Here is a 20,577-nt window from a genome sequence, read left to right on the forward strand (position 1 = left end):
CAGGATGCAGAGCCGTCGGTGATTGGGTGGGATCATGGTTCCAGGTGATTGCCATGAACGGTCCCATGTGGAGCTATAGCGTGACGGTTGGCCCAGCTCTCAGCCCGGACGTGTTCCGCGGAGCGAGCCGTTACAACGTCATAGGCCTCGCTCCACTCTCGCATGGCGGAGACCGCTCGGAGTAGCGCAAACGAGGTTCGCAGCAGCTGGCAGCGTAATCCAAGGCGGCGAAAGCTGTCTACCATTGTGACGAGCTAGGTACCTGGTCAGTAGCTTGGGCTGAGAAAACTGGGATGGCTAGGCCAGTGGACTGTCCCGTTTTGGTCATGGCGGAACTGCAAAAGCGCATGCTGTAGAGACGCAAATTCGGACGGGCGCGGCAGGCCATCGCGATCGAGCATAACAGGCGCTAGAGGCCGAGATTCTCGAGCTGGGCGCGGGCTAGGTAGCGATTGCCTCTTCATCGTCGATCGGGAAGGCGCACTACGTAACGCACAGCAGAACCCACCAATCGCACGGTCCCCACGCCTGCCCCTGCTCGTTTGAATCGCTTTCCTCAATTCCGCATGCTGCCAAAGCCCCCATTGTTTGAAATCCCATGCCAGGCGATCTTCTTCCCTCACAACTGCCCTGGCCCGCTGCTTCTTGCCTTCATCACATAAACTCTGCCGGACCCTCCTGCCCATATAAGGAACCGCCCGCCTCAGGCCTGCGCACCATTCCTTCCGTGCCCCCACCACACCAACAACAAACAACGTCGTCCACCATGACAGCAATCCAACAGCAACCACAGTTTGAGTGGGCTGGCGACGCTTTCACAGCCATGAACAGCCTCAATGGCCCCTCCCAGCAGGACAAGTGGGCAAACGCCTTCAGCAATCCCACCTCAATGCCTCCCCAGCAAGCCTTCTCCATTCCACCCTCGCTGCTTACACATGCCACCATGGAGCGCTACGGCCAAGTCACCCCGCCTGAGGAGCCCTCACCAGCACACGCCCCTCGGGACGCTCGGAACGAGCGCGAGACGTCCATTCCTGTCGAGCAACTCCGCAACGAGACTGTCTTTTGGCCCAAGCAGGAAGCCTCTCCTCAGATGCCGCCTGCAAAACGACGACGCACCAGCCGCCAGGACTCGGCCAATCAAGACGCGGTTGCCGCTTCTCTGCCTAGCGTCCCCGTTGTGCAACAACAGGATAACGCCGACGGCAACCCTCAGCCGCCGAAGCGCAAGCGGGGCAGGCCCAAGTCGCAGCCACAGATGGTCGAGGCCTACACTGCAGACGGTTACCCTTTCCAAGTATCGTCCGCTCGCCAGACGCACCTCGAGAAGAACCGTGTAGCTGCCCACAAGTGCAGGCAGCGCAAGAAGGAGTACATCGGCAGCCTCGAGGGACGCGCTCGCGAATTCTCTGCAAAGAACAAGATGCTTAAGGAGAATGTTGCGCTTTTACGCGAAGAAGTCCTCGACCTGAAGAACGAAGTTTTACGCCACGCTGGCTGCGGCTTCTGGGCTGTCGACGAGTATCTAGCGCGGTGCGCCGGCGGCCTTCTCGGCATGGACGCCCCTGCACCTGGTATGCCTGGCCACCACGCAACACCACGACATAGCCACAGCAACCAGAGCCCCCATATGCAGAACTCCAATATGCAGAGCCCTGGATTCTCCAACCAACACGCACGACAGCAGAGCATGGTTTCCATGAGCTCCGTCGATGTCGACGATTTCCATGGGCTCGAGCTCCTCAAGGACTTTACCGACGAAGACATGGACGACTTGGAGGCTTAGGAAGCCAACTTGCACATTCTCGCTACCGAGGCTTTCCAGTATTGATGCATTTGACATCGCTCTGCCTTGATCTTTGATATGCAATGTGGGCTGCTGGCTTGTCACTGTTCCTCACTTCTTCCAACGATTTCACGATACCCCTGGGCTTTGCCTTTCTCTGAGCAACCAAAAGCTTCTTTTCTTTTTCTACATTGCTACAATGACCAGCTTGCCTGATATTGCCTGCTTCAGTGGCCACGATCCCGACGACATGGCGTTTGAGCGGTTGATGGGATTGGTGTCCCATCGCGTACGAGTGTACTGCATAGATTCTACAAAGTATAAAAATGGAAAGGCGATTACTGCATATCTTCCTCAGGTAGTCAGGTAGTCATTTCGATATGAATGAGTATATCCAGCAACACAATGACCTGTCCCCAGTGATCCACCGTACTCTCATTCCGTTCAGCTCAATCGATCCAGGTTCCGCTAACGCGGACCCTGCTACTCCACGGACTGTCGTTGGGATCGCGTCTCGCTTACCAACTTTTGTCTAGCAATCTCCACATCCTGTCACACGTCAAGTCAGCCCCAGACGGGTATCACACAGCATGCGATACTCTCATTGGCTCACGGAAAGATTGCTTGGATTGAAGCTATCTTGGTCCCGAGGTATAGGACAACTGTTTAACACCCGCGAAATTCAACAGTTCGCATGCCAACATAGCGTCTCTGCCGGCCATCACGATTGATACGAATAGCCTACCAAATGACAATTCGGTCCTTCTCAACGGCGCCGTCTTCCCCGCCGTAGGACTATCCAGAAACAGACATACAAGCAGCTAGCATAGCAACGATGCGCTTCCAGCTGCCCATTGCAGGTACGCGGTGGGCCCACTCGCTACTCTGGCCCCATCAGTGACGTTCGAAGCCGAGCACGCCAGATCTTCAGCTCGCGTAGAGTTTTGATGGTTTACCACACCTGGGATGCTATGATGTGCTGAGCCATGAGCCGTGTGCCATACTCGCCAGGGAATAAGACCCACTGCTGCAGATGTCGTTCGGAGCAGAGCACCTGAGTGGGATAGGACAGGTGTGTGCAGAGATAGGCAAGTCTGCATGCCTTCGTTCGCGTATCCGCAGTAGCATTCCCGGAAATTGCCTACGTAATTTTACATAGCAGGAATGATTATGCATATTATGAGCGGCATGAAGAAGCTCCAACATTCTTGCTTCGCGAGCTTCACAAGTTTTCTGTACCTTCATTAGCTACGGACGAGTTTGCCTATCGCGTAGCATACGACACCCTGTTCATGCGAGGTGAAGATCCGGGTTCCTCCATTCTCTCTCCCCCCGGTTAGCGTACTCAGAATTCCGCATCTTTCACCCTTGACACCGTCGTCTCCAGCTGACGACGGGGTCCCGTTATTGCGTCATATCAGCCGATTTTACCACGCACCCCGTGGAAGGGAAAAATCGAACACTTACTTAAGGCTTACAACCTTGCAACATTACAATAATAGCCTTTTAAAACATTATAAAAATATAGAGAGAACTTACTCTATATAAAATTCTAAGGCGGGGCTTCTTAATAAAATTTAAGGCTTCTTGTTGCGTTGTGCAGCGTGTTTTAATAATTTAAGCCACTTCTTAGCGTATCGATATTCCTTTCCACGGGGTGCACGCCTAAGTTGCATTGCTGCTTCCCGCTCACAGCAGGGATCCGAGTCTTGGCCAATAAAGGGAGTAGTAGACTGACGGAAGATTTTGCCGTGAAGACGCCTCGCTTGGCTAGTATACGTGAGGGATTGTGAAGTAATGGGACGGGACAGGATACTGCAGATAAGCGAATCGAAGTAGATTCCTCCTTCGATCATTTCTTGGGAGGCAGGGAGTATGAGCCTGTGTCGTAAGCCTCATTGCGAAGCCATTACTTGACGTCTCCGTGACCCCGCACGACGACAACGCAATTCTCTGCTCGACAGTGACGACCTTGCATTGACTGCCCCTTGTCATACTTCAGTAAGCATGTCTGTCACTTTACATGTGTACGCGAAGTCCGTCGATCGTCTACAAAAGGCAACCCATCTCCCATTGGTCAGGGAGCACTTTTCCGGCGCGACCTCGGACAGACCGTCCAGGGCCTCCACTATCCCATCACGTGTCCGAAGTAAGCCTTGGGCTTCAGTGTTTCTCAACCATGGGAACTCAGAAAAATCTCAACTCAACAACCAAAGTACACCATCGTAGTCATGTGCTGCTCTGGTGCCTGGAAGGGATGGGTGAATAAAATCTTCGCACTTGTCCACTATCCCACGAGGCATGCAGCGCAGGCAAGAAATCTCAATTCGGTCCTTCTTACGTATATGCGCCTCCGCAACAGGAATCTCGCATGGAAGTATCTCGGTAGATAGCAGATGTAGATGAGCACCGACGCACCGAGTGGGGATACATAACGTCATAAGGCTGAAGGGACCCCACACAACACCAGATCCTTCTCTGCCTCCAAGCAAGGAAGGGGAGGCGACTTTCACCGTTGAATGCCAATCTCACAGTTCTCTGGGGAAAGCGCCAACGGGCTGCGTGGTGGCGAAACGGTCGGTACGTGGTTACTTGTTCTGGAAGGGAACGTTGAAACGATTCGAGGCGGGATCTTGGGCCGTAGTCAATAGGGTCAAGACACTACGCGGTGCGGGTGCTGTACCCGTACCATCTAATTTCTCTGAACAAGTTCTGCTCTGATTGTAACTGGTAGATCTACTGTACATCGTGTGCTTTCACGTCAACCCGCATGGACAAAGTAAATTGCATTTCTTGCGCAAGCGTTGTGATGCTGACAGTCTTGGAAGGTACCACTGTGTCTATACAGGCAGTTCTTGACTTCCCTATACACTTGAATCTGTGAATCATCGCCAACGCATGCATCAGACACAAAAGGGTTTCTTGCCACTCTCACATCTGGTCCACATGCTGGCTATACAGAAGTCTAGGCTCATGCTTCGAAGTATGTAGGCTGACTCCATCTGACTTCTCCCTGTCTTTGCGCACATCCACACACACACACACACACATAAATTTTGCACCGCATATACAGTAGCGTTTGGAGCATCTAGACCACGCCAGCAGTCCGGTATCGAGTAGCTCCTACCAGAGAAAAGCAATGGTGCGTAAAGCAAAATGTCCAGATGGAGCAACTTGTTGGCAAAGTGTTGAAGGCAGTGGAACCTTTGCCCGGTGCGATACAGACGTGTCTCTGAGAATATCCGTCATGGCTAGGGTATCCAGGGGATACTGCGCTACTTGTTTGACTCGTGTGGTGAGGTTGAGTGTAGTAGAAGGCGACGCTGGCGTCCACGGGGAAGGGAAAATGTGAGCGAGACGTCGTCCGTACGATATCGTTAGTTTATGGTCATCTATAAAATCTACTGGGTCAGAGGTGTCTTGAAAACTAGCGCGACGTGGTCGTCACCGGCCGTGACGACTGTCTCGCCATCTCCTTGTACAAAGGCCATGATACCTCCTCCTTCACCACCTCCCCGGTGTCCCTTCCACTCGCCTACAAGGCCCTTGCCAGCTGCAGCCGTTCCACCTCGTGCATCCCATCGCTTCAAAACACCGTCGTATCCCACACTGGTCAACAGCCAACCTCCGGGGCCTTCCTTGGCAACGAAGTCCAGCTTGACAACAGCTTGTGGTGACTCGTCGTCGGCGTGTGCGTCTTCTATCCGCCTTCGGACGGCGAAGCGGTGTGCGGTATCGAAGAGGGTGATGGAGCCGTCGACGTTGCCGGCAGCCATGAGGGTGAGTGGTGCGGAGGAGAAGCTCATGCACTCGACGTTGTCGCTTCCGGCTTGCAGACTTGCCAAGATCTGTCCGGCTTGACCAGCTGACGAAGCACCGCCTTTGGCGCCAGCCTGCTTGCCTCCTCCAGCTTTGTTCTTTGCGCCTCCGCCGCTCGATGATGTAGATGCTTGCGCGGGCGCAGCGAGAGAAAGACGGGGGAGTCCGACGATGCGAATTTGGCCTTCGGGGCCACCGACTGCGACGAAAGCGCCCGAGGGCGGAATGCCGACTGAGTATAGTCCGCCCTCAACGCGGAAGCGCTCGTCCAGGCCTGTCAGACCTACTACGGCTTGTGAATCGGTAGTCGCGGTGAGACCTTGGGATGCGGCATCGCCGAATACATCCCACACGTATAGACTCGAGTCTTCGGAGATGGTAGCAAGGAGCGAGCCGTCGGGCGACCATGTGCCGGCAGTGCAGGTCTCGGTGTGGAGGTAGTATGCTTGTAGGACCTGTAGCTCGTTGTTCTTCTCTGTGCTGATCTGATATACCCACACTGAACCATCGTTGGCGCCGAGCGCGAGGACGTTGGGGTGGTCGGGCGACGGGTTGGGGATAACCCAGTTGATCTCCTCGACCTCCTGTGCCTCTGCCAGGAACTTCCACTTCTTGCCGTCGGGCACGCCCTGCCAGACGCGCAGTTTTCCGTCCAAGCCAGCTGTCGCGACGAATTGTCCCTTTGGCTGGGTGAATGTGATGGCGTTGACCGAGTCCTTGTGTCCGTCTAGTGTGAAGATGCTCTTCAGGCCCTCGCGCTCGGTGGGCTGTCCGTCGCTGCTCGGTTGCGCCGCTGCCGCTGAAGACGCGTCGATGATGTAGCCGACATCGTCGCCGCCGCCTGTCGCGATGATCTCGTGGTGTACGGGGTGTTGCGCTATGCAGAAGATGCTGTCCTTGTGCTCGTCAAAATGCGCGACCGAGTCGTTTTGGAGGTTGATCTCCATCTCCATCTCTTGGCGGCCCTCGTCACCCTCGTCGTCTGAGTCCATGGGCACGTCGCCATCGTCCTCCACAATCTCTTCCGCCTCCTCGGCGTCTAGGGTGTTGTCCACATCATGTACGTCGATGTCGTCCTCGTCATGCTGGGGTTGGTTGGGCGTCGGGTTCGTGATGGCCATGTTGTTGGCTTTTTGATTTGCTTCTTGTGTATATGAGAGAGATGGGTACAAGAAAGCGCGCACTGCTATTTGCGCGAAGTTATATGACGGGGCGCAGTGTGTTGCTTAGAAATGTAAAATTGCACCTTCTTCGAGTAACTTTTCTGATCCAAGACCCTGTCGGAGGGGCACAAACGCCGACCCCACCACGCCCTCACACGTCATTTGTCATCCATGCCTTTCGTGGTACGGGCTACATTGAAAACCATACTCGCCTTCAAGCAGATCGATACACATGCGCAATTCTTTCTGTATGTGTGGAAAAAAAACGTGTAAACAAGGTCGCCTCTGCACTTCATCATTTACCAGACCCTTCCTCTTCCGTAGTTGAGCAGCTACTCCACACGGACAGACAAATCATCCTACAGTTTCCTCTCCAAGTCTTTCCAGAAGCCGAGCTAAGTGCTCGTCGACCTTTGCGGATGCTTTACGCATATCTGCGGCTTCTTGAAACAGCGCCAACAGCTCTTTCCGAGTATCTTCGTCGTGCGTCTTGCTTCTGCGTCGCGTATGTCTGTTCAAGGACTCGGGGGTGACGTGCGGCGGTGTTGCTCTCTCCTCATCCTGTTCCGGGGGTGTTTGTGTTGAGACGGCTCCAATCGCATCCGCAGGTGTTTGCAGCCTTGAAAGGCTAATATCCGTGCCGATATATTTTCGAACCCATTCGCGTTCGCTAACGTAGCTTTGGTCTGCGATAACAGCTCGTGATGAAGCATATACGAAATAGCAAACGACCAATCCGACGATGTATGTGATGAAAACAGCACGGCTACCTACCACACCAGCTGGCTCATCGAGGTTTCGCGTCCAGACATATCCAAGGTACACACCCAATCCTATGAGGAAAGCGTTCAGAGAGGAGGATAAAAGCATGTTTGGGGCTGACATGCTCAGCACTGCAGCGGCAGAAGGCAGACGTGGGTGAGATCCGGGCAGGATGTCATGGTAATGAACTGATCTGGAGCCTTGAATCCATCTCTTCACTTGGTCGGCTCCTAAGCACCGCCCTAAAATGCGATATTGGCTTGTTGCGTAGTATACAGCCATGATGGATGAAACGAGGCTGAAGGTGAAGAAAGCCCTTGCAATCCAATGTGCGCTACTCAGGTTGTCCAAGGAGAGTGCTGTAATCGCTATTTGAGCGAGAATTGTACCCTGTTGTTGCTTCAGCAAATCAATTCACTCTTCTCGACTTTTACAGGCTTACAGCGACAGCGATAATATTGCTGTCATCCTGAGCTGATCGCCTGAAGTCCAAAGCTTCGGAGTCTATGGTGCTGCCCAATATCTGGACCTGGATCCTCCATACCTCGCGACTTCCAAATATGCAAATCATCCAACCGGATAGACCATAGTTTCGGGCGAAGAAGAAAACACTCGATACAGTGTGATAATTGACGCGCGACAACAGGAGAAGGAGCGGAACAACGTCACCTGTCGAGACCCCAAAACTCATGTCTTTGGGGGTATAGGAACGACTTCCAGGGTACAATTCAAAGTTGGAAACTCTGATTTTGGTTGTTTGGTCGAAATGGTCGATAAGATACGGTTGTGAAACTCGGACAAGGCTGAGGTGTAAATGTATGTATAGGTAGGCATACCTAGGTATGGTCCGTGCGGGGCTGAGGGCTGCGTTTTGCTGGGATTAGTACCAGCAAGAGTAGAAGGTGATAGTTCAGTAGAAGCCAGTAAGGCCTCCACATAAATCAGGGGATGTGATCAAATACGCATCACACTAGGGCTAAGCATACCCATAGCAGACCGGTGTCTCTCATTGTAGTGCTCTAAGGCTGTTTAGAATGCAAGGCTCACAGCCTCGCCCGAGCCTCATCCTTGATAACAAGCCCAAACTTCCCACTCTTCTCCTTGTCCCTGAGCACTCTCCTAAGAATCTTGCCAGAAGGACTCTTCGGAATCTCATTGATGAACTCCACTTCCTTGACCCACTTGTACCTGACCTTCTTCTCCTTGACATACTCGATGATGTCTTTCCCGATCGCTGTGCTCTCTTCCGTTCCAGGCTTCAGTACGACGTACGCCTTCGGCAGCTCACCAGAGTAATCATCCTTCACGCTCATCACTGCGACATCTTCGACCTTCGGGTGGCCTAAGAGTAGGTCTTCGAGTTCAGCCGGTGCTACACCGATGCCCTTTACTTTGATGAGTTCCTTGATACGATCGGAGATGTGGATCATGCCCTCCTCGTCGATCGCACCGCGATCGCCGGTATGGAGGAAGCCATCGGCATCGAAAGTGTCGCGAGTAGCTTTCTCGTTGTTGAGATAGCCCATAACGACTTGCGGTCCGCGGGCGAGAACTTCGCCATCTTGCCCAACATCACCTTCCGTACCATCATCTTTGATGATCTTGACTTCAGTCGAAGCTACGATCGCACCACCAGAGTGAGCGTACTTGTATGAGAACTTCGAAGGCGGGTGCGCAGTGATGCATGAACAAGACTCCGTCATCCCATATCCTTGCTTAAAACCGGTGTTGGGAAACTTCTTTTGAAGCTGTTGTATAATCTCTTCCGAAAGTGGAGCAGCACCCGACGAAAAGCGCGTAACATGGCTGAGGTCGTACTTGTCAACCAACGGGTCGCGCACGAGTCGGATGAGAATCGGTGGTACCAGAAGAAGCTCACTAAGCTTGTATTCAACGATAACATCCAACATCTTTTCCATAGTAAACTGCGGAAGCATGACAACCTCGGCATTGAGCAGGACTGGCAGATGCATCTGATGGACTGTAGAGGTAGAGGTACAAAGTCAGTATATGTCTCACATGCAATTCGTACAGTCAGAACTTACCTAGACCAGTGATGTGGAACAGAGGAAGTACGGCCATGATCTTTTTCTGGGTTTCAGGAGTGATCTGCTGTACCTGAAGACATTGCGCTATGACGTTCTGGTGACTGATCATCACAGCCTTTGGCAATCCGGTCGTTCCAGAGGAGAAAGATAGAAAACCGCAGACGTCTTTGTTCTTCTTGCCGGGAGGTAGCTTGAATGCGGAGGTCTGCCCGGAGTCGCCATACGACTCTCCCATACGAATTAGATCCTGAACGGTGGTGTATCCAGGTAACTCGCCCTCCAGTAAGAACACGTTGGATTGCGGTAGTCCTGCAGCCTTTGCGCTCGCGGCTGCGATCTCCATACTACCGGGTGTAGTCATCAAGAACTTTGCGTCCGCGGTCTTCAGCGCGAATGTCATCTCTTCAACGTTGTATGCCGGACTGGCCCCGCTGATCTTCGCTCCTACGCGGAGTCCAGCAAACATCGCTACCGGGTACCAGACAGTATTTTGACTGAACAGCGCCACTGTCTCGCCTTCTTTGAGGCCATACTTCTTGACGAGCGCAGTGGATATATAGGTGGAGTATTTCTTCACATCAGCCCAGTTTACACGCTCCTTCGTGATCGCGTTTTGGAACCCAGCTAGTTCGTTCGGTGGGTATTTGTTGATGGGCGAGTAGGCGGAGTCGAAGAGCCAGTCCCAGTCCGTCAATTCGGTTGGTACTACAACGGTCAGCATCAATGACAATGCATTGGCATGGTAGATTCGACTTTTGACAACTTACGATCGATGGGCGGTTGCCTGGACTTGAAGATCACCATCTTAACGCAATTGACTCAGCAATGGATAGCAAACGACACGCGACTTATAACCGGATGAACTGATGCGAGGAAACCAGCGCTGTATAATCGTACTGAAAAGCGCAGTACAGAAGGTGACGGGTCAAGAAGCGAGTGACCATCAGATGGGCCGCCTCCATGCCTTCTAATAGGCGACTGCCACCATTCTTCCTCGGCGCGCTCATCTCCATCGGATTCGCACTGCTCGAGTCGATCGTGGAGCGGGGATAAGGTACAAGGCGGGGTTGAGCAGCTACCCTGTCATCCGGAAGCGGTTAAGATCGGCGCTCCTTCTGACGTTATTTCGGGTAACATCCGAGCCAGGGTGTAAGAGCCGCTTGCCACACACCAGATCATCTTGTTACGAGGTTTGAGTGGGACTTCAAAATCATTAGTAAACAGAATCCCGATATAAGGAGGCCCATACCCAGACAGCAACCGCGACTTCCAAGCCTCTCATCACCACTAGCCGAACCGATCTACCATCTCCACAACCGACATGTCCGACGCAGGAGATTTGCAACAAGACCCCGTCTTGAAAGTAGAAAGCAACAAAGACCTCAGAATCACCCTCATCGGCACCGGAACTATTGGCCTATCCTTCGCCGCCTTCCACCTATCCCACCTTCTCGGCCCTTCCCAACTCACCATCTACGATACTCGACCAGATGTCGACCAATACGTCGAAGAAAACCTACCAAAATTCTTCGCAGAAGAACCTGCTGCTGCTGCTATCTCCAACATTCGCATCGCCAAATCCCTCGAATCAGCTGTAGAAGACGCGCACATCATCCAAGAATCCGGTCCGGAGAATCTCGCCTTTAAGAAAGAGCTATGGGCGAACGTGGAGAAACATGCACCAGAGCACTCGCTTTTTTGGAGCAGCACATCTGGTATCCCAGCCTCGCAGCAGGCGCAAGATATGCAGGATAAGTCGAGGTTGTTGGTCGTGCATCCGTATAACCCGCCGCACATCATGCCGTTGCTGGAACTAGTGCCGTCGCCGGATACCTCGGAGGAAGTCATCAAACGGACGCAGGATTTTTGGACGGGTCGTGGGAGAGTACCGATACATATTAAGAAAGAGACGAATGGCTTCGTGGCGAATAGGCTGGCATTTGCGTTGTTGCGCGAAGCTATCCATCTTGTAGCCGAGGGGGTTGTTTCCGTGGAGGAATTGGATAGCATCGTAGAGAGCAGTATGGGGCCGCGGTGGGCAGTGGCCGGACCTTTCAAGAGCTATCATGCTGGTGGTGGACCGGCGGGGTTAGAAGGCTTCTTTAAGAATATTGGGGGTACGGTGCAAGATAGTTGGCAGGATGCGGGGAAGCCAAATGTTGGAGAGGGATGGGAAGAGAACATTTTCAAGCAATCGCAGGATGCGTACGGTACTGTGGATGTTGGTGAGCGCGATAGGTTGACGCGAAGAGTGTTGGAAGTGTTAAAGGAAGAGAGAAGCAAAGGCGCACAAGCCTCAGAGGATTGAATGCAACCAAGACTAAGCAACCAATGTATTGTTTGAAAGAGAGCTGAGATTCGACGACGTATTAGTACATCTAAACGATAAGGTACAAGCTGGTGATGACACTAGGTCCAATGAAGAGACCAAACCAAAACACAATGTTCCCCAACGTGTCTCTCCCCTTCATAAACTTCGTCTTGCTGAACGCTGCCAGCGGCAGCTGCGTCAACTGGAATGTAAACAGATATCCCCTGACCTTCTTAAACAAGCAGAACATGAGAACCTCATGCACAATAGCGCTAAGCAAGAAAGTGAAGAAAGTTGCCTGCATCTTTGATAGATGGAAGAATGAGATCGAGGAGTGATAGACATGTCGAAGCAGGAAGTTGTGGACCGGTCGGTTCCAGTCGCGAGCGTATTGATCGAAGGATACAGAGTTCCACCACGCGCCGTAGAAACCACGGTCGGCAAAACGCGTGACTTCTGCCAATACGTTGAGGAGACATTCCCATATGACGTACCAGCTGAGAAGCTGTTCGAGGAGAAGGGGGAAGAGCATATCGGATACTATAAAGGGAGACGATTAGCGGTTTATTCAACGGTCTCATAGTGATGTAGCACTTACCAACCCATGGAAACTCTTTCCATCGCTCATCGAGCGACATGCCAGCCTCTTTGTGTCGCATAGTCTCTACGACTACTGGGTAGATGTATGCTTGCGAGATGATGATCATAATCCAGATGACTCCCAGGGTGGCCGCTGACTTTTCCGCTACATACCACCAGTTGATGCGTTCCTGCCTGGGGTACTCTAGATCGTAGACGAGTGTGGGAAGGCACGCCCACTCTACAAAGTTGTAGAACGTTAAGTTGTTCGGGTAGACGTTATCAGTGGTAGTGCACTTTCCACGAAGCTCTTCATCAAGAATCGTAATCTCGGTGTTGAGCACGCGTCGAAAGGCTTCAATCTGTTCCGAATCCAGCGGGTTCCCGGTTTCAATAGCTTTGCCGATAGATGCAATCTCAGACTCTTCCTTTGATAAATTGGTAGAGTACTTTGGCCCAATGCTTCCCCGACGCGTCAACTGGCCTTGGTCAGATTTCTCAAGACCGGAAGCAGTTAGCGCCTCAGTCGGGGGATCTGTTTGGGTCGGGCCCTCATGCGCTTTGATATCATCGAGTTGACGTAGTTTCTCACGGAGCAGATTGCGTCGTCGATATACTCGCGATACTATTGATAGTCAGCTCAGGTCTCTTGTTTCAGTGCGGATCACATACAATAGCCGTTGTAGAAGGAGTAAGCATGCTGCTTCATCAGCAACACGAAGACGTGGAGAACGATGAAGACTGTATGAGTCCAAGGCCAGTCTCGCCAGAAAGTAACCCAGATGATGGTGCAAGTGAAGAAAGTCTGCCACAAAGACTGTATGAGCCAGCCTGAACCGTTCCAAGTCAGATAGTCGTTGACAATGGCCTTGTGCAGGAAGAAGCCAAAGCTGGTGGCTACACACATTGCGACATCGGTCGTCAACATGACGAACAAGTCTTTGTCGATCATCAAGTGCAGAATCTCTGCATCCCCAAATACGGAGCCTTTCGTCCTGTAGTTGCCTGCTGCTATTCGCGCGAGTAGCAAAGCCATCGCGATCCAGAAGAGTGTGAAGAATCCATGGAACGGGGAGTGCGCAGCGGACGCGTTTTGGCGGTCGAACGTGGTGAACTGTTGTGTGAAGACAAGATCGCGGGGTTTCCCCTTCGCCTTTCCATTGAGTTTCTCAGCCTCTCGCCGCAGACCTGACTGAAGAACCTCTTGGAAGACAGGATCTTTAGCAGTGAATGTGTACTCGCCCTTCTTTCCCGATTGCTCTAAAACGACCTGGATGCTCTTCCTACGGCCTCCGGGTTTCTCGACCACCTGCGTTTCTGAACCACTGTCATCGGACGGTATCGCTGTCGTACTTCTACTTCGCGAGTCTGCTGCCTGCTCATCGTTTTGGGGACTCAAAGTTGTTGCGCCGTCCACATCCAGTGTTTCCGATGCTGCGTTGGCTGTCCACGTGTCGTGACTACCGAGCGCGGGTCGCGTCGACAGTCCCTGCAATACGTGTGCCATTGCTGACTTCTTGGGCACCAACGGTGTAAATTAGGATTTTTGACTCTGCGGCTTCCTTTCTGTGTCGTCTTCAATAGTTTGCGGTTTGGAGATGGATACGCGGCAGTCTGAGGATATATACCGGATGTCCGTGGCTGGTAGAGAGAGTTGTGGCGTGGGTCCCTTGTAACGGAATCATCGGAACAGGTGGATGTTACGAGCTCACGGCGAGATGTAAGACGACGGCCGAGCTGTGATAAGATAAATCAGAGCAGCTGACCGCCTATCCTCTGAAAGAACAGATGCGCGTGAATGAGACGCGCAGGGAATTGGCTTTAGGTCGAGGCGACGAACATGATGTAATGCCGCGCCCTGCATCGCGGAAACTGATCCGTAGCTGCACTAGCCACGTCACGTGAAGCTCCAGCCACTCGCAAGGCTAAATTGCCCGGGCGATCACCTGGGCACCTTTGGGCGGCCGTCCTGTCATGCCGTGCGTTCCACTTTGCGACGCGACACTCTCTTGAGCCGCTTGCAGAGCCGGACTACCCGCAGACCACTGCTATTTGAGGCACAGCCCTGTCTTTTTTTTGGTTAGAGTCGGCAACAGCGTTGATCCCGACGTAACCCGCAACCAGCCTCCCCGTCTCATTTCAACATACTGCGGACATGACTTCCTACGAGAAACCGAAGCCAGTATACTTTTCTTTTCAAATGCACTGCGCTCGGGGTTTGCCAGACACTATGTCTACGCGCTGGGGCTTTGACACCCCGGCTCTAAGGCGTCCACAGGATCTCGCGCACTCTCGCTTCCATCCTTCTGGCACAGTAAGGCGCCCGACAAACGCTTTGAGAGGCTTAGCGACGCTTCAGTTGCCCCTGACTTAATCCCAAAAACGGGAAAAACGGGAAGGCTGCAGGCTGTGAGAAGGCGGAGCACCAATGCAGCATGCAGTTGTTATTGCTGAAATACTCTTGAGGTCGCCGCGAACCGTGTCTCGCGTCTTACCGTCAGTCGAACGCCAACTCACCTCACATTGACTTCGGAAATCCAACTTAGGGACTTGATCAGCACCAACACCCTTTCGCCATGGCACCCAGACGCAGCGGCGGCGGCGGCACCGGATATAGCAATGCTTCATGCCCCGACGCCTTCAATACACCGTACAGTCAAGCCGCGCTTGCATTTGTGGTGCTGTTCCTGGTTCTGTACACGGGAATTTTCATATCAACGTTCTTTATCCGCAAGAAGAGCGGTGCCGGAAAGAAGTTGATTGGTGTACCTTTCGTTGTAGCCCTATTCCTCCAAGTAATGTAAGGACAAAGTGCATTTCGCAGGCTTTACAAGTGCTAACATGCTCCAGCACGCGTATTTTAGGTCTCGTAAGCCAAGTCATGTCACAGTGCGACAACATCAACTACATTGATTATTGGAATATCAACGTTGCCTCCGCCATCATGAGCGGTTTGGCCAATGCTGCGCTGCTGTTCGTGTTTGTCTACGTCCTGAACTCCATGCTGCACAAGCAATTTGGGAACATGTCATCTGGTTCCAAGACCGTACTTCTGATTACTATTGGCGTTGCGTTTGCTGTCATCCTAGCAGACGTCAGCATGTTTGCCTACGTCGCATTGGCGGACAACTCCTTGGACTCCAACTGGGACTTTGCGTTACTAGTTTCAAATGGTCTCGATCTTGCCTACGACATCGTATGGATGATCGTTGTTATTATTTCGGCGGCTATGTCTCTGTCAAACGTTTCGGCATTGAGATCAAGACGCTTACCCGGAGGTGTAAGTCCATGGCAGCTACTATCTACTGGTACAATTGCTAACAGCCCCAGGACCTCTTCGGCTGGGTTACCGCCCTCTATGTTACCCTATTGGTGAACGCATCATTGGGGGTAATCTACTCATCCAGTATCTACTGGCCCGTAACACCTTCTCTTGGCGCATCGCTGGCCTTGTCTTACATCATGGGCTTAGTCAAATGTTTGGCTTTTATAACGCTGCTGGGCATCGCCAAACACGTCTCCTGGAACCAGACGATCGAGAAGACCGAACAAACTTATGCGCCCGTTACGCAGCAGCAGGTCACGTACGGCTATGGCAATGGGCAACAGGATTACTACCAGCAGACACCCGAACTTGTACATGTCAAGTAGGTGGAGGGTAGCTGAGGGCGCTCGATGAAGTCACACGCCATTCCTACGTTTTTTCTTGCATTACCACGCTGTTTCGCTATATACCCAGAGCCTAGCTTCAGAACATGATGTTTATACCATTCACATTCTGCATGATGCGCCAGACTGACCTTACTCTTTCATAATTCCTGCACTGTATGGTCTCCCAACTCTTCTGCTTGTTCATCCTGCAGCCGGTGTATTATTGTGCGAAGCTCAGCCGCGATAAAACCGAAGAGAGCTGCTTGCCCATTCATTCTTTGGTGCACGTGTCATTGTCAAGGTATAATTTGTGGAAATGAAGAGGAGTTCGTCTTTTTCTTCAGTCGACCGGTGTGAGATAGTGATTCGATGCGGAGGCGCGGAACTGAGGAATCGAAACAGGCAGGCACACCTGAGGGCCACATGCACCTGCACAGGACCCAAGCACTACGTAGGACACATATCATGTCTGTACGCGAAACAATTGTCGCATATCTTTGCCTGCATTGCTCACAGCGCTGTACAGCATCGCATGTGCGACGGCATCCTCATTTGCTCTAATTCCCATGGCAAGGTGTTCACAGCATGCGGCTGCGCCTCAGCCGCAGCGGGTCATGCAGGCACTCAGCCTTCGCAAGAAGGCTGCTTTCCCATTCAATCCGCCCTTATCTTCGCGCTCAATCCTAGCACCATTGCAATGCGACACTTTGGAAAGGACAAGTAATGCGCACGCAGCAAGTATCCTACGATGGCCGAAGTCATAGGCCTCGCAGCTAGCATCATCCAGATCGCGGGGGCTGGTGCCAAGCTCAGCGTCGCGTTGTACAACTTCACGAACTCAGCCGCGCGGGCAGACCAAGACGTCAAGGACATTGCCGATGATGTAGAGCTCACATCAAATGCGCTCGAAAGCGTAGGCAGGGTGTTTGAGTCCGAAGAGGCCGGATCCATCGTGTCGAAGAAGGCTATCCAGGACGCTAACAACATCATCAAAAAGTGCCAAAGCGTCTTCGACGAAGTGTCAGAGATAGTAGAGAAGAGGAGAAAGACTGCAAAGGATGGAAAGAAAAGCTTGAGCGTGATGGGTAAGCTGGCCTGGCCGATGAAGGAACAGCGGGTCGAATTGAACCGAAGGAGACTTGAGAGTTTGAAGAACAGCCTTGTGCTTTTGTTGCATGTCTTGCAATTAGCCCAAGGTCAGGCGCGAGGGTAAGCCGAGTTAATACACTACCATGCATAAAATGCAGCTGACAAAAGCCACAGAAAAATGGAAAAAGGTGTCTTGGATGAAGAGCGTGAGAAGATCCGCGAATTGCACCAGCGACAGCAGGACTCACTCAAAAGCCTGCAAGCTCTCGAAAACAGATTCTGTCATATCGCAATCAATGACGAAGAAACCCTTCGAGGATCAAGCGTCGCCTCTCGTGTCCCAACTTTGGAGCTTATGGCCAACGCTCCGGTTATGGAGCTGCCTCCGCTAGAGAAAGTCCCAAAGCTTCAGCCAAACACCATTACCATCGAACTCTCGACCACAAATGATTCGGACACTTCTGACAGCGACGCAACGATGTCAGGCGATGACAATGAAGAGCAGATCTCGACCGAAGAGCTGGCAAAAGCAGCGGACCATGTGAAGAAACTCTTAAAGCGCATCACAATGCTACAGAAGAGCTTCGATGTCGACAAGAAGAAACATCGAAAGCGACACGTGCACAAAATGTATCAACGCTTTTGTCGCAAATTTGAATCAGGTATCAAGCTTCCGTCAGCTGCCGACTTTGGAAAGGTTGCTCCATTCATCGATTTCGATATGAACGATAACTCGGGCAGTCTGGAGAATTTTGACTTTGATAGCTTTCTTCACGTCCCGGGTGAGAGCACGCATTTTCCATTGGATGATTTCTATTTCAGCCAAGGGCAGGGTGCAGTGCCTCAGCAGACACCCAATCTCGATGCCATATCGTCGGCGCAGAGCTCACAGCACCCGCCTCTTGTGTCACATAGATCTCTGGAAACGATCCCATCATTTGATGCGCAAACGCCCCATTATCCTCCAGCGCCGAGTGGAAGTGCAGCCTCAGACTTTCCGTTGGATCTGTCTGGTCAGCAACAACGACCTAGTCTTGGTCAAGGACAGTCAGCACTTGTTCAGCAGACTCCTGAAGCATTATCGCAGACGTGGGCGCAGTTTCAGAGGCAGGCGCAATCCATGGTTCAACAACAGGCTCAAGCGCAACCCATGGCTCAACAACAGGCTCAAGCGCAATCCATGGCTCAACAACAGGCTCAAGCACAGCACCAAAAAGCTCAAGCGCAGCACCAACAAGCTCAAGCGCAGCGCCATCAAGCTCATTGGCAGCACCAACAAGCTCATTCGCAAGCTGCAATGCAGCCAATGTCAGGAATGATTCAAAGCCCGCCTAGTCCTGCTATGCCCATGCTCAACAGGCCCATGCTATCACCAGTCTCTACTTCTAGTCCCTCTATGCCTATTTACAGCAGACCTGTGATTCCTGCGATATCTCAGTCGTCACAAAGCGGTGTCGAAAGCTCGCTGCATACCCAGTCTCCCATGTTGACCGCAGATTCGACACTCTTACCACAACCGCCAAGTCCTACCACTGTCCTGCGAGACTATCAATATCAGTTGATGTTCTTGTATTGTCGGAAAAGGAAAAGCAATCCACCCTCTGAACAGGGACAATATGGTAACAACCAATTGATGGCGGATAATTCGATGACAGAGAGTATACCTATGCAGTCTGAGAAGAGTGAGAGGCAAGATCCGCAATCAACTTTACAAGTCTACGGTTGGCCAGGCGTTCGCAAAAGAGCAAACACAAAGGAGGAGAAACGTGCACCAACCCCTGGACGCGCATTCACGGAACAGCAAAAGAGGAATGCGGTCCAACCATGCAACAACTGTCACAGCCTCAAACTCAAGGTAAAGTAAACCCACATCACCTCCGCATATCGTACTGATTGGCCGCAGTGCGATTATAATTATCCGTGTGGCAGCTGCATAACGCGGAACGTTGAGAAAGAGTATCTTTCAGAGAAAACCTGTCGCGGCATCAACATTGCCGAGCACGCTCAAGGGCTTCCTACCGTATTTGAGAACACTGGCCAACAGCTAGGCGTTCCTGTCCCACCCTCATCGAGCCTGTACACAACCTCTGGTAGCTCGTCAAGCAGCAAATCACACAAGAACCCGCCCGTTATTCACGATGGAGGTGGAAAGATTTACGACCCGAACATCTCCACGTCTGCGCCGGATGGGGGGGAATACGATACATCATCAGGATACGTAGAGCCCGAGGCCGAGGAGTCTTACCTCTCTAGAGCCAAAAGTCTCAAACCCAATGTAGGGAGAGTGGGCGACCAAAAGCGTTCGCGCAGCCCTTCCGACGTTAGAACAGGTCTCTCTTGGCCACCTCCAGCGGCCCTACGCTTCTCGACTGACGATGGAACGGAGCAGGACGCCGATCAGCGTTCACCGAGAAAAAGGCGACGTTTGGCAAAGGAAGAGAATGAGCAGTTTTCCAAGAACACTGCTGACATCATGTCAAAGCTAGAGGACGATGAGCAAATGACAGAGACTGGAAACATTTCGATTTCGGTGGACCGAGATATCGTCGATGTGTTGCTCGAAGAATGGACAGTACCAGTGTATTGACAGCTACATGCTCTTCAGTCTTATTTCAAGAGTGCGCAATGGGTCACATCTTCGTCTCATTTCAAGACGGTTCTTGTATGATATTCCAGGTGCACATCAGCAGAATGCTCGTCTATCCTCAGAGTATCATCACTTCACCACCGTAAACTTCACTTCCCCTGCGCCCTCAAACTCGATTTTCGTACCCATCTCCAACCCTGCACTACTCCAAGAAGCAAGGTAGTTCATTACCTCATCTACCGTATCCTCTGTCCACCACCACGATCCGCCGAGATGGCAGAGTATGTACTCCTTCCCAACCTCTAGCTCCAACCTACTTAAATTCCCGCCTCCGAAATCCAACTCTCGGTGCTCCGTATACGCTCCTTCGAATCGTATGAATTCGTGTCTTTCATTTTCGTAATGCTCTCGATCTACATCTAGATAGGGTTCGAGCTTGCAGCGCGACGTTGCGTCGAGGATTGCCAAGTCGGATTGAAGAGACTTGACCCATGCGCGATCTGCATGGACTGTAAAGGGATACGCGGCGTCCGTCGAGAACGTGAGCGTGAAAGCGAGTTTCTTGGTGAGGGAGGAGAGAGAGTATGTTGATGGTGCTGATAGAGAGGCGGTGACTTTTGGTGTCTTTGGTCGCGAACTTCGGGTCTCGAAGATGATTGTGTCGTTGCCGTTGGCGGCCTGCCAGGGTATAGTCGGTGTGGCTGGTGTAGGAAGTTCAGACGCAGATAGCAAACCGCCCGGGCTTCTTGAAAGAGAAGTCGAAGTATTCACCGCGCTGACTG

At 52.2% G+C, this 20,577-nt stretch overlaps 8 protein-coding genes across 8 annotated transcripts; 5 read left to right on the forward strand and 3 right to left on the reverse strand.

Moving 5' to 3' along the window:
• Positions 1-766: 766 nt before the first annotated feature.
• Positions 767-1,786, forward strand: J4E85_003974 (uncharacterized protein; the record flags this gene model as incomplete). Its single annotated transcript, XM_051468237.1, has 1 exon — positions 767-1,786. One exon carries the CDS (start codon positions 767-769, stop codon positions 1,784-1,786), a length of 1,020 nt encoding a protein of 339 aa, XP_051327829.1.
• A 3,401-nt stretch (positions 1,787-5,187) lies between these two features.
• Positions 5,188-6,726, reverse strand: J4E85_003975 (uncharacterized protein; the record flags this gene model as incomplete). Its single annotated transcript, XM_051468238.1, has 1 exon — positions 5,188-6,726. One exon carries the CDS (start codon positions 6,724-6,726, stop codon positions 5,188-5,190), a length of 1,539 nt encoding a protein of 512 aa, XP_051327830.1.
• A 1,847-nt stretch (positions 6,727-8,573) lies between these two features.
• Positions 8,574-10,382, reverse strand: J4E85_003976 (uncharacterized protein; the record flags this gene model as incomplete). The annotated part of the gene is made up of 3 exons (XM_051468239.1): positions 8,574-9,511; positions 9,576-10,283; positions 10,346-10,382. 3 exons carry the CDS (start codon positions 10,380-10,382, stop codon positions 8,574-8,576), a joined length of 1,683 nt encoding a protein of 560 aa, XP_051327831.1.
• Positions 10,383-10,899: 517 nt separating this feature from the next.
• Positions 10,900-11,886, forward strand: J4E85_003977 (uncharacterized protein; the record flags this gene model as incomplete). The annotated part of the gene is made up of 1 exon (XM_051468240.1): positions 10,900-11,886. The coding sequence occupies one exon, from the start codon at positions 10,900-10,902 to the stop codon at positions 11,884-11,886; it is 987 nt and encodes a 328-aa protein (XP_051327832.1).
• A 70-nt stretch (positions 11,887-11,956) lies between these two features.
• Positions 11,957-13,975, reverse strand: J4E85_003978 (uncharacterized protein; the record flags this gene model as incomplete). The annotated part of the gene is made up of 3 exons (XM_051468241.1): positions 11,957-12,429; positions 12,488-13,093; positions 13,141-13,975. 3 exons carry the CDS (start codon positions 13,973-13,975, stop codon positions 11,957-11,959), a joined length of 1,914 nt encoding a protein of 637 aa, XP_051327833.1.
• Positions 13,976-15,044: 1,069 nt separating this feature from the next.
• Positions 15,045-16,119, forward strand: J4E85_003979 (uncharacterized protein; the record flags this gene model as incomplete). Its single annotated transcript, XM_051468242.1, has 3 exons — positions 15,045-15,268; positions 15,319-15,748; positions 15,799-16,119. 3 exons carry the CDS (start codon positions 15,045-15,047, stop codon positions 16,117-16,119), a joined length of 975 nt encoding a protein of 324 aa, XP_051327834.1.
• Positions 16,120-16,867: 748 nt separating this feature from the next.
• On the forward strand, positions 16,868-18,527 carry J4E85_003980 (uncharacterized protein; the record flags this gene model as incomplete). The annotated part of the gene is made up of 3 exons (XM_051468243.1): positions 16,868-17,328; positions 17,383-17,990; positions 18,124-18,527. The coding sequence occupies 3 exons, from the start codon at positions 16,868-16,870 to the stop codon at positions 18,525-18,527; spliced, it is 1,473 nt and encodes a 490-aa protein (XP_051327835.1).
• Positions 18,528-18,841: 314 nt separating this feature from the next.
• On the forward strand, positions 18,842-19,795 carry J4E85_003981 (uncharacterized protein; the record flags this gene model as incomplete). The annotated part of the gene is made up of 2 exons (XM_051468244.1): positions 18,842-19,068; positions 19,138-19,795. The coding sequence occupies 2 exons, from the start codon at positions 18,842-18,844 to the stop codon at positions 19,793-19,795; spliced, it is 885 nt and encodes a 294-aa protein (XP_051327836.1).
• Positions 19,796-20,577: the final 782 nt, after the last annotated feature.

This window comes from Alternaria conjuncta (assembly GCF_024043145.1).
Source record: "Alternaria conjuncta strain BMP 0040 chromosome Unknown scaffold_5, whole genome shotgun sequence".
Taxonomy (NCBI): Eukaryota; Fungi; Ascomycota; class Dothideomycetes; order Pleosporales; family Pleosporaceae; genus Alternaria; species Alternaria conjuncta.